The sequence below is a fragment of the Sarcophilus harrisii genome, chromosome 1, assembly GCF_902635505.1.
Source record: "Sarcophilus harrisii chromosome 1, mSarHar1.11, whole genome shotgun sequence".
NCBI classification, from domain to species: domain Eukaryota; kingdom Metazoa; phylum Chordata; class Mammalia; order Dasyuromorphia; family Dasyuridae; genus Sarcophilus; species Sarcophilus harrisii.
In genome coordinates, this window is record NC_045426.1 from 658,649,638 (window position 1) to 658,664,641 (window position 15,004).

Consider the following 15,004-nt stretch of genomic DNA (forward strand, 5'->3'; position numbering starts at 1 on the left):
GTAAGAAATGAGGCCAAAAATAGCCTCTTTTATCTACTCAGAAAAAAAAAAAATCAATCTAGGAGGGGAAAACCCTCAGGGTTTCTGGCCAGAGCAGAAACAATTGCTATTTACACTCACTCGAATCATCAAAATCCAACCAATGACCTAGTGAAATTTGAACTGGGACTAATTGTTGGCCAATCAGTGAGAGCCAGAGTGATTTAGATTTAAAGCATGATCAAGTAGCTCCATTTGAATCCCAGTGGACTTTATCTAAATCTGATTTTCCAGTGACATATTTTAAGAAATCATAAGGAGAATAGTACATTTGAGGGAAATTATGATGAACTTCATTTTGGGCATTTTGCATTTGAGATGCCAATTGGGCATGCAGATTGAGATATTCTGAAAGCAGTTGGTAATATAGGACTAGAGAGTAAATCCCTCAAGGCACCTCTGGATGCCTCAGTTTCCTCAACTGTAAAATGGAGAATACCTACCTTCCAGAGGCACTATGAAGTAAAATGTGATATTTGTAAAGAATCTTGCAAAGATTAAAGCAACACCATAAATGTTAGCTATTGTTATTTTTATTATTGTTAGGAGAATGATGAGGAGCACAATCTAGATTTGATTGTCTTCTATATAAAGAGAAACAAATGCATGAGAACTGATGAAATTAAAGGGAGAGAAAGGGGAGAGAAAGAGAGAGAGAGAGAGAGAGAGAGAGAGAGAGAGAGAGAGAGAGAGAGAGAATGAGAATGAATGAGGGAGAGAGAGAAAGAGAGAGGTCCTGGTGTATGGCCATATATATCCTGGATACAAGGAAAATGATGATCCAGTAAGAAAGGCAAGAAGGAATGGTCATATATGTAGGAGGTAGCAGCTAACAGTGACTACTCACATTCACCCCACCTACATCCCGTTCTCTTCCCAGGATCTGGGAATATAACTATTCTTCTCAGAGCTAAAATTCATGGCTCAGGACAAGTGTAGATACTCACATTGCCCATAGGCAGTGCTACAAAGACCAAAGGAAGCTCTAAAGACCCTCAATTAACTAACTATAAAACAACTAGACCAATCCTAATCTCACTGGAAAATCCCCCAAATATGGAAAGTGAAGGGTTCTTTTATTGACTGGAAAGCAGCTCACCTCACTTATTAATGACCAACTCATTGACATAATCTCGCAAGAGACATTGTTTACACTTGAGTTTATCCTGTTGGCACTTCTTCCTGAATAGCTTGTGATTTTAACTATGATTATCCTGTTTTATTTACTATAGACTTTTGGTATTTATCCCAGAATCACTGAAGGCTCTAACACCTTCTGGGTTTGCCATCTCCTTCCCTTTTTTATGGGAGGATAGCAACTTTCATTCCCTAGTGAGTACACAAGTGTGTTTCTCTTCTATCGATGGCCATAAAACATATAATCATTTTATCATTTCCTTATATTGTCTTTTAGAAAAGGGCAACACCATGAGCATTAACAGCAACAAGCAGCATTTATTAAACACCTACAATGTTCCCGCACTATGCTTCGTGCTAGGAACTAAAAAAGGGGGTGTGTGGGGGACACAGTGATGTCTAATGGCAAAAAGAACACACAAACGAATACAAGCAGGTAAAAGAGATGTGGCCTAAATGGGAGGAAAGCTCAGAGGAAAGAGACTAATGGTAGACACTAAAGATGAAGCCACCTAAACATGTCATGAAGGCTGATGACCCCCCCCCCACCCAAGACTCGGAGGATGAGGGCCACACCTTCCGGAGAAAGAGAGAACTATGAAAACCAGTCAGGCAAATTTAAACATAAAAGTTGGACTCTGAGGCCAGAGGAAAACAACTGACTTCCGAGCCTTCATCAGTGGCCCTAATGAGCAATCATTAAGTCCCCAAGTCTACCTATGTCTGCAGAAAATTAGAGCTGTGTCCTCGGCCTCAGTCAGGCCACTTCTACCCCCAATCATGTCTTCTGGAGAAAACAGTTCTCCCTTTCAGGACTGGCCTATCCTAGACACGTCCCTGGATCCACCCTCCCAAGCTTCAGCCTCAGGTATAGAAAATATCCCTATAGAGATAGTCTCCCTTAGCTTCAATCTGCCTTCACCTACCCAGAATCCCTTTCACTTTCTCCCTAAGAAGCGGCCCCTCGATCGCTATCACCCCAGGCAGTCCAGTGGGCCATTTCCACAGCTCTGCTTGTTTTCAGAAGGAGCAGCAATATTGGAACAAGAAGCCGGGACTTCAATCCAGGAAACCTGACTTGGAATTGTGTCGACTTATCAACTTTGTGGCCATGAACAAAACCTGCTAACTTTTCACTTCTTCATGCACAGGATGGAAAAACATGAATTTTGTGGCTCACTTGGTTTTTGTGGAGAAAACTCATGGTTTTAAGTGTAAATTTTCATTGTTCCTTTTGTTGGCCGCTAGGTGGCATAGATAGAGTGATTAGAATAACAAAGAAGCGTTCAAATAGCTCCTTAAATTCCTGATTTGGAGGTAGGAAGGTTGGAGTCCAAAGGGTGCCTCAGACATTCAGGCTGTGTGATTCCGGGCAGTCATTGGTAGCTCTCTTAGATTTACTTTTCTCATTTGCAATATTGGGGGAGGCGGGGAGGGTAAAAGTCTGTATCTATCTTACAAGGTGATTGTGAAGATCAAATGAGATAATACAGATAAAGTACCACACACACACACACACACACACATATAAAAATTTTTTTGCTGAGGCAGTTGGGGTTAAGTGACTTGCCCAGGGTCACACAGCTAGGAAGTGTTAAGTATCTGAGGTCGAATTTGAACTCAGGTCCTCCTGACTTCAGAGTTGATGCTCTATCCACTATATACATATACATAGATATCTACAAATTTTCCAAATTTTGTCCATAAACCTTATTCTTCTTCCCAACAATGGAATTGGGAAATGTACCAAAGGTTTAACATTGTACAAGTTCTAGCAAAGATCTTAAGAAGAAACCTTAGATGGAGTTGTGAACGAATCCAACCATTTTGGAGAGTAGTTTGGAACTATGCTCAAAAAGTTATCAAACTGTGCATACCCTTTGATCCAGCAGTGTTACTACTGGGCTTATATGCCAAAGAGATTATAAAGAAGGGAAAGGGACCTGTATGTGCACGAATGTTTGTGGCAGCCCTTTTTGTAATGGCTAGAAACTGGAAACTGAATGGATGTCCATCAGTTGGAGAATGGCTGAATAAATTGTGGTATATGAAAATTATGGAATATTACTGTTCTGTAAGAAATGACCAACAGGATGATTTCAGAAAGGCCTGGAGAGACTTACACGAACTGATGCTGAGTGAAATGAGCAGGACCAACTGATGCTGAGTGAAATGAGCAACAATACTATATGATGACCAGTTCTGATGGACCAGGCCATCCTCAGCAACGAGATCAACCAAATCATTTCCAATGGAGCAGTAATGAACTGAACCAGCTATGCCCAGAAAAAGAACTCTGGGAGATGACTAAAAACCATTACATTGAATTCCCAATCCCTATATTTATGCACACCTGCATTTTTGATTTCCTTCACAAGCTAATTGTACAATATTTCAGAGTCTGATTCTTTTTGTACAGCAAAATAACGTTTTGGTCATGTATACTTATTGTGTATCTAATTTATATTTTAATATATTTAACATCTACTGGTCATCCTGCCATTTAGGGGAGGGCGTGGGGGGGTAAGAGATGAAAAATTGGAACAAGAAGTTTGGCAATTGTTAATGCTGTAAAGTTACCCATGTATATATCCTGTAAATTAAAGGCTATTAAATTAAAAAAAAAAAAAAAAGAAGAAACCTTAGAAGCCATCGTGTTCAATGCCCTTACTTTGCAGATGAGTAAACCAAGGTAGAGAGAGATTTATGACTCCAGAGCAAATAACTGTCCGAGGTAGGTTTTGAAGCCCAATCTTTTGGCTTCCAGACCCACCGCCCAATCCATTGTACCGTGCTGCCTTCCAAATATCACCTACATAAAATAAGGGAGTTAGGCTGTCTGGTCTCTCCTGTCCCACCTCAGACATTCTGAGGAAATTTCCATTTCTGCTAAAGTATACTTTACTCTCTTTGTGTTATCACAAAACTTCAGAGTTTAGAAATATATGGGGGTTCCAGGATTACAGAATTAGAATTTGGAAAGGACCTGAGGCCAGATCCAGCCACAACCTCTCACTTGACAGGGAAACAGAGGCTCGGAGAAGTCAAGTAGCTTTCTCAAGATCATGTAGGTAGAAAATGGCACAGCTGGATTTGAACTCACATTTTCATACTTCAAATCCTTCAGTCTTTCCCTTGTCCTCCAAGTAGTCATCCAACCACCTCTAAGACTGCCAGACCATCCCATTCCTTTAAGACTCTTCAGTTCTTGCTCAGTACGCTGGCCAGCCCCCTTTGCCCCTCGTGGATCTGTTTGGCCATCTTCCTTGTGAAACTGCTCTCAAGGTCTCCACCACGGCTACGTCCCAGTCTCCCCCAGTCTCTCTGCGCCGGGCAGATGGCTCATCCTGCTTCTTAAGAAAAGCCAGGCTGTCATGTCAGCCCAATATCCACATCTGACATGAGACCAGTCACAGTACTGCCTGTCACTCCCTACTACTTTACTCTTTCACCTAATCAGACATCCCACCTTCACCCGTGATGACTCCTGTACGTTTTTGCTGGGCTTACTATGGAAAGCAATGACCTTGGGTTTCCATTGCAACACTCTAATCCAATATCCATTTATTAAAGTCTTACGGTGTGCTCTACACTCAGATATGAAGACAAAATGAAGCAATCCCTGCCCTCAAAGAGCTTACATTTTACATGTACACAGCTAAGTAAGTACAAAGTACATGCAAAGTAATCTAGTGAGGGCAGATAGGGAGTGAAGTGGTTAGAGTGGTGGACCTGGATCCTGAAAGACCTGAGTTCAACTCTTGCCTCAGACCCTCACTAGCTCTGTGACCCTGAGCAAGTCACTTTACCCTATTTGCCTCAGTTTTCTCCTCTGTAAAATGAGCTAGAGAAGAAAAGGACAAATCATTCCAGTATCTCTGTCAAGAAAACTCCAAGAGTTGGACATAACTGAAAACGATTGAACAACAGTAACAAATTTAGTAGTGGGACGGGAAGGAAGATAATAAATTAGGAGTCTGGGGAAAGGCCTTTTTGGAATTGGTCCCAAAACTGTTTGCAGAGAAGCCAAGGATTCTGAGAGGCCCAAATAAGAAAGGAGGGTATTTTTGGCAAGGGGACATCTATGCAAAGGGCAGGACTTGGAATTTTATAGAGAGGACATAGCTGGCAGGACACCGTATGTGAAAGAGGTATGGGATGGGGGCGGACACTGAAAAAGAAGACAGAAATTATATTAAAGAGAAATTTATACTAAATTGAGGATTTTCTGCTTTATGCTAAAGGCAATGAGGAGCCATTGAAAAATTTTGAGCAATACAGTGACACTGTCAAATCTATGCTTTCAAAATGTTTGACAAGCGTGTGGAGGATAGGCTTCCTCCCTACTCCTTCTAAACCATTTTCCTTTAATGATTTCATCAGCACCCAGAGTTTTAATTATCATCTCTCTGCAAAGGACTCTCAGATCTAGTTAATCTCTCTCCTGACCTCCAGTCTCATTTCTTTAGATGTCTTTTTGAACATCTTAAACTGGACATCCTATGGTAACCTTGAACTCAGCATGTCCAAAACAGAACTCCTGATCTTTCTCCCCAATTTCCCTATCACTTTCAAAGGTACCACCACTCATCTGGTCACTGGTGGACACAACCTAGGGATTATCTTCTCCTTATTTTCTCTCTTTCTCTTTCAATACTGATTGACCGTCAAGTCCTAGTTTCCCTTTTTGTCACAACGTGCAACCTCTGCCATTTGTCACACGGGTACCAGCAAGTTTTCATCATCTCCCACCCCTGTAATGTCATTAGCCTGCTGCTTGGGTTCTCTCCCTCAAGTCTCTCCCTACTCCAGTCCATTCTCCTCTCAACTGTTAAATTGATCCTAAAACATGGGTTTGACTGGATCACCCTCTTTAGTCAATAAAGTCATACTTGCTTCTTGCTCCCTGGATTATACATAAAATCCTGTATTTTCAAAGCCCTTCCTAGCCTGACCCCTTCCTACTATTCCAGTCTTCTTATACCTTTCAGGGGTCCTCAAACTACAGCCCGCCAGCCAGATGCAGCAACTGAGGACGTTTATCCCCCTCACCCAGGGCTATGAAATTTCTTTATTTAAAGGCCCACAAAACAAAGTCTTTATTTTTACTATAGTCCGGCCCTCCAACAGTCTGAGGGACAGTGAACTGGCCCCCTATTTAAAAAGTTTGAGGACTCCTGCATCCCATTCCATATATTCTGCAATCTAGCAACACTGACATCCTGGGTGTTCCTCACACACAACACTCTCTTAACTCCAAAGGCTTCCAATGACTGTCTCCCAGACCTGGAACTCTTTCCCTCCTCCTCTCTACCTCCTGCTGGCTTCTTTCAAGCTTCTGTTGATGTCCCATCTTCTCTCCCAGCCCTCCTTTATCTTAGTGCTTTCCCTCTGAAATCACCCCCAATTTACTCTGCGTGCTATCTTCCCCATTAGGCTGTGATCTCCTTGTGGTCAAGAGATTGTCTCTGACCTCTCTTTGCATTCCCAGAATTTATCACAGCATCTGGCATACAGCAGGTGCTTACTAAATACCAGTTGACTGACTACTGCAATAGTCCAGGTGAGAGGGCAGAGGCAAAGTGATTGGGAGAGAGAAGGATCAAAGAAGACTAGAATTACAAGGCTCATGACATCAAAAGAAAGACAAGCCATAATGGATCCCATGAAGCTGGAAAAGTTTCAAGTATAGCCCCAGATCCCATATGGAAGTCTACTCTGCAAGCCAGCCTAGCCAAACTCACTGAAGCTCATCACCAGGTTGGCCACCAGACGCTGACTGTTCGGCCATAACAGCTCTTAAAGACAGCCTTTCGTGCCATAGAGGAAGTGCCCACAGATCTTTGAAAATTCCAGATCTGAAATGCCAACATCCTCTCCCGACCACGGTGCCCTCTGGTCCCCCCTGCCACTGCTCCCCACTTCCCAGCACATGGTTCTTCCCCAAGTTCAGAACTACAGATCCAAACCCTCCATCCCTGAACCATTCGCATTCCTACAATATATTTAAGAGTTTACAAGTGGCTTTGCTCACATTAGTGCAGAGAGCTAATAATAGAGGAAAATGTGGCCCAGGGGAAAGAAGTGATTTACCCAGCATGCTGCTAATCAGCACAGCTACCACTCAAACCTACGTGTCCGGATGCCAATTTCAATATTTGTTCCCTCGTTCTTGCTCTTTCTCTTCTAGAGCTTTGATTAATAACAGTTTTAACCAGAACCAGGCAATCAGGACGTTGCCCCCACGATGTTGACATGATGGGGACAGGGGCAAGTACTTTTTCTCCTGACAGAAAGTGACTACTCCAATGCTATAAATCCAGATCACCTTTTCTGTATGGGATGTGTAATATCTCACCCCCCGGCACCTGAGGACCCACGCCACCAGAACCCCAGGGATCAGCAATGATGCTTCCTCAGCTGAAACCTTAGGGATTTTCTGTTCCCCTCAACTGAATTTCACCCAGGTGTCAAAAACTCCTAATAGCGATTCTGACTTTTGAAGACTAGGATCCAAACCATTCTGGGAGCAGTCTCCCCTTCCCAAAACCAATACACATAAACACAGAGCAGTTGACAGTTTGGTGATAACTACACTTTTATTAGGTGGCGGCAAAGGGTGGAGGGTCTGTACAATGGGGGAGGGGAAGAGAGGAGCCATGGCTCCACAGGCAGTGTAGGATGGGACACATTACAAAAATAGCCTAAAATCCTTCTATTTCTGACAAAGGGGCCAGAAAAGCCCTGGGCAGTGCAAGGGGCTAGGGAGACCCTCTACCCCTATATTTACATAAAGACTTTAGTGAAATGTACAGATTTTGGGGGAACAGTGACCCACACCCACCCCAAAACTATAAGGGGAAAGGAAGCAGAATAAGTGGGCCAATGTTTCCCTCTAAAGCTCGGGGGAAAGGACATGGTCCCTTCCCAAGCAATGCCACAAAATAAGTTACATCTGGAATGCAGTGAAGTAGGGAAGATTCCCAATTCAGGTGCTACAGTTCTTCTCCCTCTCCCTCCCCCTCCCCCTAATACAGGGGCTCACACACATGGCCACAGGCACCACAGGAGACGTGGTCACAGCTGTGTACTCGGTACACGGGATCTAGTGCGGCCTAAAGACCGACAGGGTCAGCCCCACGGGGGCACTGATGGGAGGGCAAGGGATGGGTTGGGGGGTTTAGCCTGGCCCCCTTTTGGGGGAGTGCAATTGAGGGTGGGGATGGGGAACGGAAAGGTAGGGACCTTCTCCATATATATTTTTTGTAAAAAAAAAAATATAGATATAGATATAATAATGTTTGTTTAAATGTATTTGGTTCTATACAAAATGTAAAAAAAAAAAAACAAAACACTAATGTCAGAGATAGAAAATGGAAGCCTGGAGAGAAGGCAAAGCGTATGTGGGGTCAGAGAAAACAAGAGAGAAAGAGTGAGTGAGAAAAAACATGAGGGAGAAGTGGTGGTAGGGGGAAGGGAAACCCAGGGAGGGGCCAAGGCCCTGGCTTCTCAGGACTCAGGAGCCCCAACCCTAACTGTCTTAGGCCAATACTTGCCTCTTGGGAGTTGGGTCAGGCCGAGGACCCAGCTGAGTCTGAGTCTGCCCCTGGCCCTGGCCCTGGGCCAGGGGGCCAGGGCCAGGATGGGGTGTCAGCAGAGCCCCCGTGGCCGGGCTGGGTGTGGAGTCAGACCAGTCTGAGAGCGAGCGGGGGGAAGGGCTGGCCCACAGTTCAGGAGACTCCGGGGATGGAGTAAGGTAGGGGTGCTCACTGGGCACCCGCAGGAAGTGTTTAGAAGGGCTGCCTCGAGCAGGAGGCACAGGACCAGTAGGTGGTGGGTACTCCTCAGCTGTTCCACCTGGTGGTAAGTACTGGGGTGGGGGCTCCTTGGGAGGGACAGAGGTCCCAGGCACCAAGATCTGAGGGCCTGGGGCCAGTGGCAGGGGCCCAGGCAATAAGAAAGAAGGGCCCGGTGGGGCCAAGCTAGGGTGGGTGGTCCCAGGAGCTGGTGGGGGGAGGCGGGCCCAGTCAAAGGGCACTGCCACAGGGCTCACCAGGCCGAGGTTCACCACACAGCCCCCTGGGGGCCGTCCCAGTGCGGCCCTCCCTGTCCCCCCGAGCTGAGCCAGTGACACCGTGGCTGCATAGGGCCCATCCAGGGGGTAGCTCCCAGGGGAAGCGGGCGTCCCCCCAAAAGGCCGTGGTGAGTCCAGTGAGTCTACAGGTGACAGCGTCACAGAGCTTTCTAGCAAGGGGCCCGGGCAAGCAAGCGTGAGCTTCTTGGTACGGCCCTTGGGCCCACTGGCCCCGGGGCCGCCCTTTCCTGGGGGCCTCCGACTCTTCTTGCTGCCGCTGCCCGAAGGTGTGGGCTTGAGGCCGGGCAGGAAAGTGCCTGGTGGACAAAGCAATGGGGCCAAGCCGTGGGCACCTGGAGGGCTTCGAGCCGTATTGTGCTCCTCCAGCAGGCGTACGATGTCCTGGTGTAGCCGCTCATGGGCCACATCCCGAGGCAGCCGGTCCAGGTGATCCGTGATCTCCCGGTTGGCAAAGTGGTCCAAGAGAACCTTGGCCGCCTCGTAGCTGCCCTCCCGGGCCGCGAGGAACAGGGGTGTCTCCTCCTGGGGAAGAAGGCAAACAGATTGAGGATCAGAGAGGGGGCTCACGGAAGTGGTAAGGAGAGGCGAGGCAGAAGGGAAGGAAAAATGAGAGAAAAAGGAGGAAAAGGGGGAAAATTAACAGGAGGGGAAAGAAAGAAGAGGCAGGAGGCTAACTGTGCAAGGGCCTCACCTTGCTGTCCTGCATGTCTTTGTTGGCCCCGTTCTTGAGCAGGGCCACGGTGGCTTCCACATTGTTGACGGCTGCAGCCCAGTGCAGGGCAGATTTACCTGAGAATACAAAAGCCAGTGGTTCTAGCAAGGGCCTGGGGGGACACGAGGTTTGACCTCCAGACCTGATGTGTGTGTGGGGGGAACCCTGCATAGACAGGAGTATGAGAGTGAGTGAGTGAGTGTGTGTGTGTGTGTGTGTGTGTATGAGGAAGAGAAATGGGGGAAAGGAAAGGAAACCTACTCCATATGGCTGAGCCCACATGCCGGCACCCCAGAATGAAGAGAACTTGTATACACAATGAAAGAGAGCTTCCTTCCCTCATATACTCAAGGGGAACTCTGTGTCACTTTCATATCCCACATTGATCTGAACATAGGATGTCCTTCTTCCTGTGCATATTTAAACTTGGGTAGCCCTGAGCTCTGCTTAATAAATATCTGTAGAATCAGTTGCATAAAAGCTGATGCTTGGAGTTAAATTTCCATGGATATCGATGCAGCTAATGGACCAAGGGCCAGCCTAAGAGTCAGGAAGTCTTGCGTTCAAATCCTCCCTCAGAGACTCTCAGAAAGTCAGTAAATCTCTTTGTATCCCAGGGAACTCCTTAAGACCCATAAAAAAGTTGCTCATGTTCAATAGCAAAAGGAATTTCTTTACTGGAAGTTCCTGATATTAATGAAATCACAGACATGTCTGGACCAAAAACAAACAACAAAAACAATAACAAAACCCCTCAAAACCAAAAGCAGAACAGCTGATTTACTTGTAATTTTCTTAATGATCATTTAATTCTTCAAAAGGTAGAGGGAGAAACAAGAAGGTTGGCTGATATCCTGAACTTGATTCTAAGCAACAAGAAAGAACTGCCTTTTAAAGTAGAGACTGATGATAAGAACCTTGGGGACAAGTCACCCCTTTACTTTCTATAACACTAGCTTGTATCTCCTAAAAAGGAGGGCAGCACTTTTTAATGCAAATCTACCCTGGGATTACAATAGGTTCAGAGAAAGGAAAAGAAGCAGGAGACATTTAGTTATGGACTTTGTCTCCCTCTTACCCAACAATAATGAATGCTAACTGCTGGATGGATGGATGAATGGATGGATGGATGGACAGATAACTCGATCCAATGGCTTAACATTCTAAGATGAAGTTGTCCTAAGAGGAATGAAAAACTCTCAAGAATTCTGAAGGCATAGACAAAAATGACTGGGATGGGAAAGAAAAGAAGGCTAATGTGACTGCAAAGAGAGATATGCCTTAGACATGGTAGACTTCGACTTCAGAAAAATCTAATAATATCATCTCTGAGGATATGTGCTTGGATGGTGAGGGATCCCAAGAACTGCCCTTACAAGAATCAACTGAAACACTTAGGGAAAAGAAAGGCTTAAGGGTGGCTTTGAGGAAAGGTGTCAGCTGTCCACAAATATTTCAAAATCTGTCATGTGGGAAAGGAATAAGCCTGGTTCTGCTTGGTTCTGGGAGCAAAATGTGGAGTAATAGGAGGAAGTCAGAGGGAAGCAGATTTTGGCTTGATGTAAGGAAAATTTTCCCAATAAATTAAACTAACCTCAAATAGGACAGGCTAGTTCCTCTAAGAGTATTCAAACAGAATTTGATGACTAAATGCATATGTTGTAGAATAGCAAAGGAGCCATTAAATCCTGGCCACTGGGATCCCTGGGGTCCCCACAATGATTTAGTTTTAAAATGTAATATTATCTGTGTTTTATTGTATTTTTTATTTATTTTGTAAAATATTTCCTAATGATAATTTAATCTGGTTCTGGCCACACTCAGGAGTATCACAGGCCATGAACAGTCAATGGCTGTATATCGGACAGCTCTGCTTTAGAATGAGTTCATAATCAGGCACAGCTTAGACAACAGATAACTAGGCAGACAAATAAATAGACAAGAGAAATATACAGATACAGATAAATGTTTGCAATGATAACAGGTAGAGACAGATACAGAGGTAGAGATGGTTATAGATGAATATAGGTGAGATAGAGATAGATGAATAGATATAAAGATAGATAAACAGATGGATGGATAGATGTTTAAATATTTAGTTTCTGAAATCCCTGGAAGCAATAAAAGTACAGTGGAAAGATGATTGGGTTTGGAGTCAAAGTGTCTTGAAGCCAAAGTCTGACATTGGGTAAATCACTTTATTTCCATTGGCCTAAAGTTCTCTCATCTGAAAAATAAAGGAAATGAACTAAATGACCTCTAGGAACACTTAAGGCTCTTGTGTGTGGTCCTCTGGTTGTTTTCCTTCCTTTTCTCTAAACTCTTCACCCTGTACTCGATATCCCCCTCCCCTCCCAGGGCCCAATGGTACCTAGTTCATCCACAGCATTGACATCAGCATGGCAAGCAATGAGTTCCTCCACCATACCCTCGACCGCCAGCCGGGCAGCCAGGATCAGGGCTGTTGAGCCATCCGCCATACGGGCATCCAGGTCAGTGGAACGGTTTCGGATCAGGATCTGAGACACCAGATTCGGGTGGTTAGAGAATTCCCAAGATGCCCAGCTCCCCGTCCCTTTGGAATATCATCTGCCCCACGGAGGGCACAAGGATGCCTCCCCATGAATGTACCCATGCGCCTCCCTGATGCTGCAGCCCACCTGGAAGACACCCTGGGCATCAGCAGTAACGGCTGTGTGCAGGGGGGTACGGCCTGTGTGGTCCTGGGCATTGGTGTCAGCCCCAGCATCCAGCAGGCGCTTAGCAGCATCGGCCCGAGCATAGCGAGCAGCCAGATGCAGGGCAGTCTCTCCCGTCCTGTCAGTCTGAGCGCCAAGCTGAGCCCCCTGGCAGATCAGATCTGAGATGATGTTGGCTGGAGTGTCTTCAGCCTCCTCGGTGTCCACCAGCACGGGCTCCAGTGCTCCCCCACAGAAGGAGGCCAGCATCAGAGGGGTAAAGCCATCTAGGAGAGAGGGCCCCAAGCTGGACATCAGAGGGCTGGTCCCGGGAAGACCCTTCACCCCATCCCCCTTCTCCTTGTCTACACACCCCCACAGGCCTGAGAATATGAAGGCCTCTTTTCACCATCTCTTTTCACCATCAACAGACACAGGGAGTTTGGTTCCCCCAGAAAACCCTCCCATAGCTTTCTCCCCCACCTTACACATTACTTGGGGAGTCTAGATGGGAGGCATAAAGCAGCCCCCTGCCCTCACACTTGGATAAAACAGGCTCCTCTTGGATGTGTCAGCTGCACAAGGACACCTCTCCTTTCCCTAAAGCCTCCTACCATACTCTCAGGGGCTCAGGGAAGCTCAGGATAGAAGAGCTTGGGGAGGAGTAGATTGGAAAGGCGGTGACAAGAGAGGGGGCCCAAGGAAGGGGGGAGCTTGTCTCCATGCCAACCTGGGCCTCGCACATTGACGTCCATGCCATCAGCATCGAGGTCACCCTGGGGGGGTGTTAGTGCCATGGCCGGGGGCACCCGAATGTCAGCCGCAACAAGGTGGTGCTGAGTCCACTGGCGGCAGTCCACGGGATCCTCAGCCCCACTCCCAGGTTCTTCCACCTGCAAACAAAGTGGGGAGAGGGAAGGGCTGAGCAAGGAGCGGTGCCTTGTTCATCATACCCGTTTACAAACAAGACTATGAGAAAGAAGCCATGGCTTTCAGCAGAATCATGGCCAAAGAGAGCCACGATATAAACAAGGTGAAGAATCTCTGCCTTTAATAAGAAAGCAAGAGCCAGAGTCTACAGTGGGACTCCACGATGGTAGCCCTAGAACCCAAAGGGAAGTGTCTGAAGCAAGACCAAGAACAGCTCTCCTAGAAGGGTGCTGGACAGCTCAATGGCAAGCACACCAGTCTTGGGTTAGAGTTTTAGCTCTCTCAGTCTCAATTTACCCAGAGGAAAAATCAGGATGACAATAATAGCATTTCTCCCAAGATGAAATAAGATACATCCATAAAGCACTTTGCAAGCTTTAAAGCGCTATAAAAACATGGGCTATTAAGTAAAAGAAAACTATCAAGAACAAAGATGCTCTGAGGCACAGACAATCAGGATCCAAACCCAGAAAACCAGGTCCTCCGACCCAAAATGCATCATCCTGGCTTCACTGCTTGAAGAGATCATATGGCTAGGAAGCTTCTAGGGCAGAATTTGAATTTGGATCTTTCTAACTTCAAGTCCAGAGTTCTGTTGCTAACGGTCAGGACCATCTCTCCCACTGGGTGTGGGCACACAGTAAGGGACTGGAAAATGCCGGCCAGGCTGTGGGTTTGCTTTTGAAAGTAACAGGATACGGGATGAATCACTCTTTGCAAGGGCTGAGTTCCATGTCAGAGCACCACAGGATTCTCCCCAGGGAGAGAACTCAGAGATCTGATCTGATGCCTACAGAAGAGGCAGCCTGTTTCTGTGTCTCTCTCCAAGAGGTCATCCAGACTCTGCTCAAAGACTTCCTTGGATGGGAAGCCCACTACTTATCCCAGACAGCTCATTCCAGCCTGGAAAAGCATCGACTATTAAGACCTGTCTTACTTCTCAGGGAAGACACAAGACCCAACCCCTTCTCCATTGATTCTTCCCTATGTCGGTCTCACACAAACTAGACACTGGGTCAAGAGCAATGGGGAGGCAAGACTCCGAATCTCTGGTGGCCTTGGAGAGACAGGATTCGGACACAGCTTGGGTTTGCCAGCAAGGGGCAAGCCCATGCTCAGACCAAAAGAAAACCAGACTGTGGAAAGAATCAGGTTTCATGAAGCTAAAAACCTGAGGAAACAGCAAGGAAGAGGAAGAAGGAAAAGCCAGAGAAGTAACCTGTGGGGCCTAGAGAGGCATCCCCTTTTCTTTTCCAGGAGCTAAAAGAGTCCCCAGAGGTCAGAGAGAAAGTAAATTTAGACCTAGAGCCAAAAGGGAGAAGGGAAACTTGGGGTCCAAGCAGTTCAAGCCCTACCAGTATCCCCTGCTAGTGAAGCTAATGGAGGTGGCTGGGGCTGGAGGGGATGGAGATA

The 15,004-nt window shown here is 46.3% G+C and overlaps 1 protein-coding gene across 1 annotated transcript in view; it reads right to left on the minus strand.

The window, feature by feature from the left end:
- Positions 1-7,755: 7,755 nt before the first annotated feature.
- Positions 7,756-15,004, minus strand: part of NOTCH3 (notch receptor 3) — a 31,240-nt gene continuing 23,991 nt past the window's right edge. Inside the window, exons 28-32 of the mRNA XM_031947921.1 lie at positions 13,392-13,554; positions 12,644-12,948; positions 12,355-12,502; positions 9,963-10,060; positions 7,756-9,793 (exon numbers count right to left, since the gene is read on the minus strand). Coding sequence (XP_031803781.1) covers positions 8,717-9,793; positions 9,963-10,060; positions 12,355-12,502; positions 12,644-12,948; positions 13,392-13,554 — 1,791 coding nt within the window. The 3' untranslated portion in view covers positions 7,756-8,716. The remainder of the gene's footprint in view (positions 9,794-9,962; positions 10,061-12,354; positions 12,503-12,643; positions 12,949-13,391; positions 13,555-15,004) is intronic.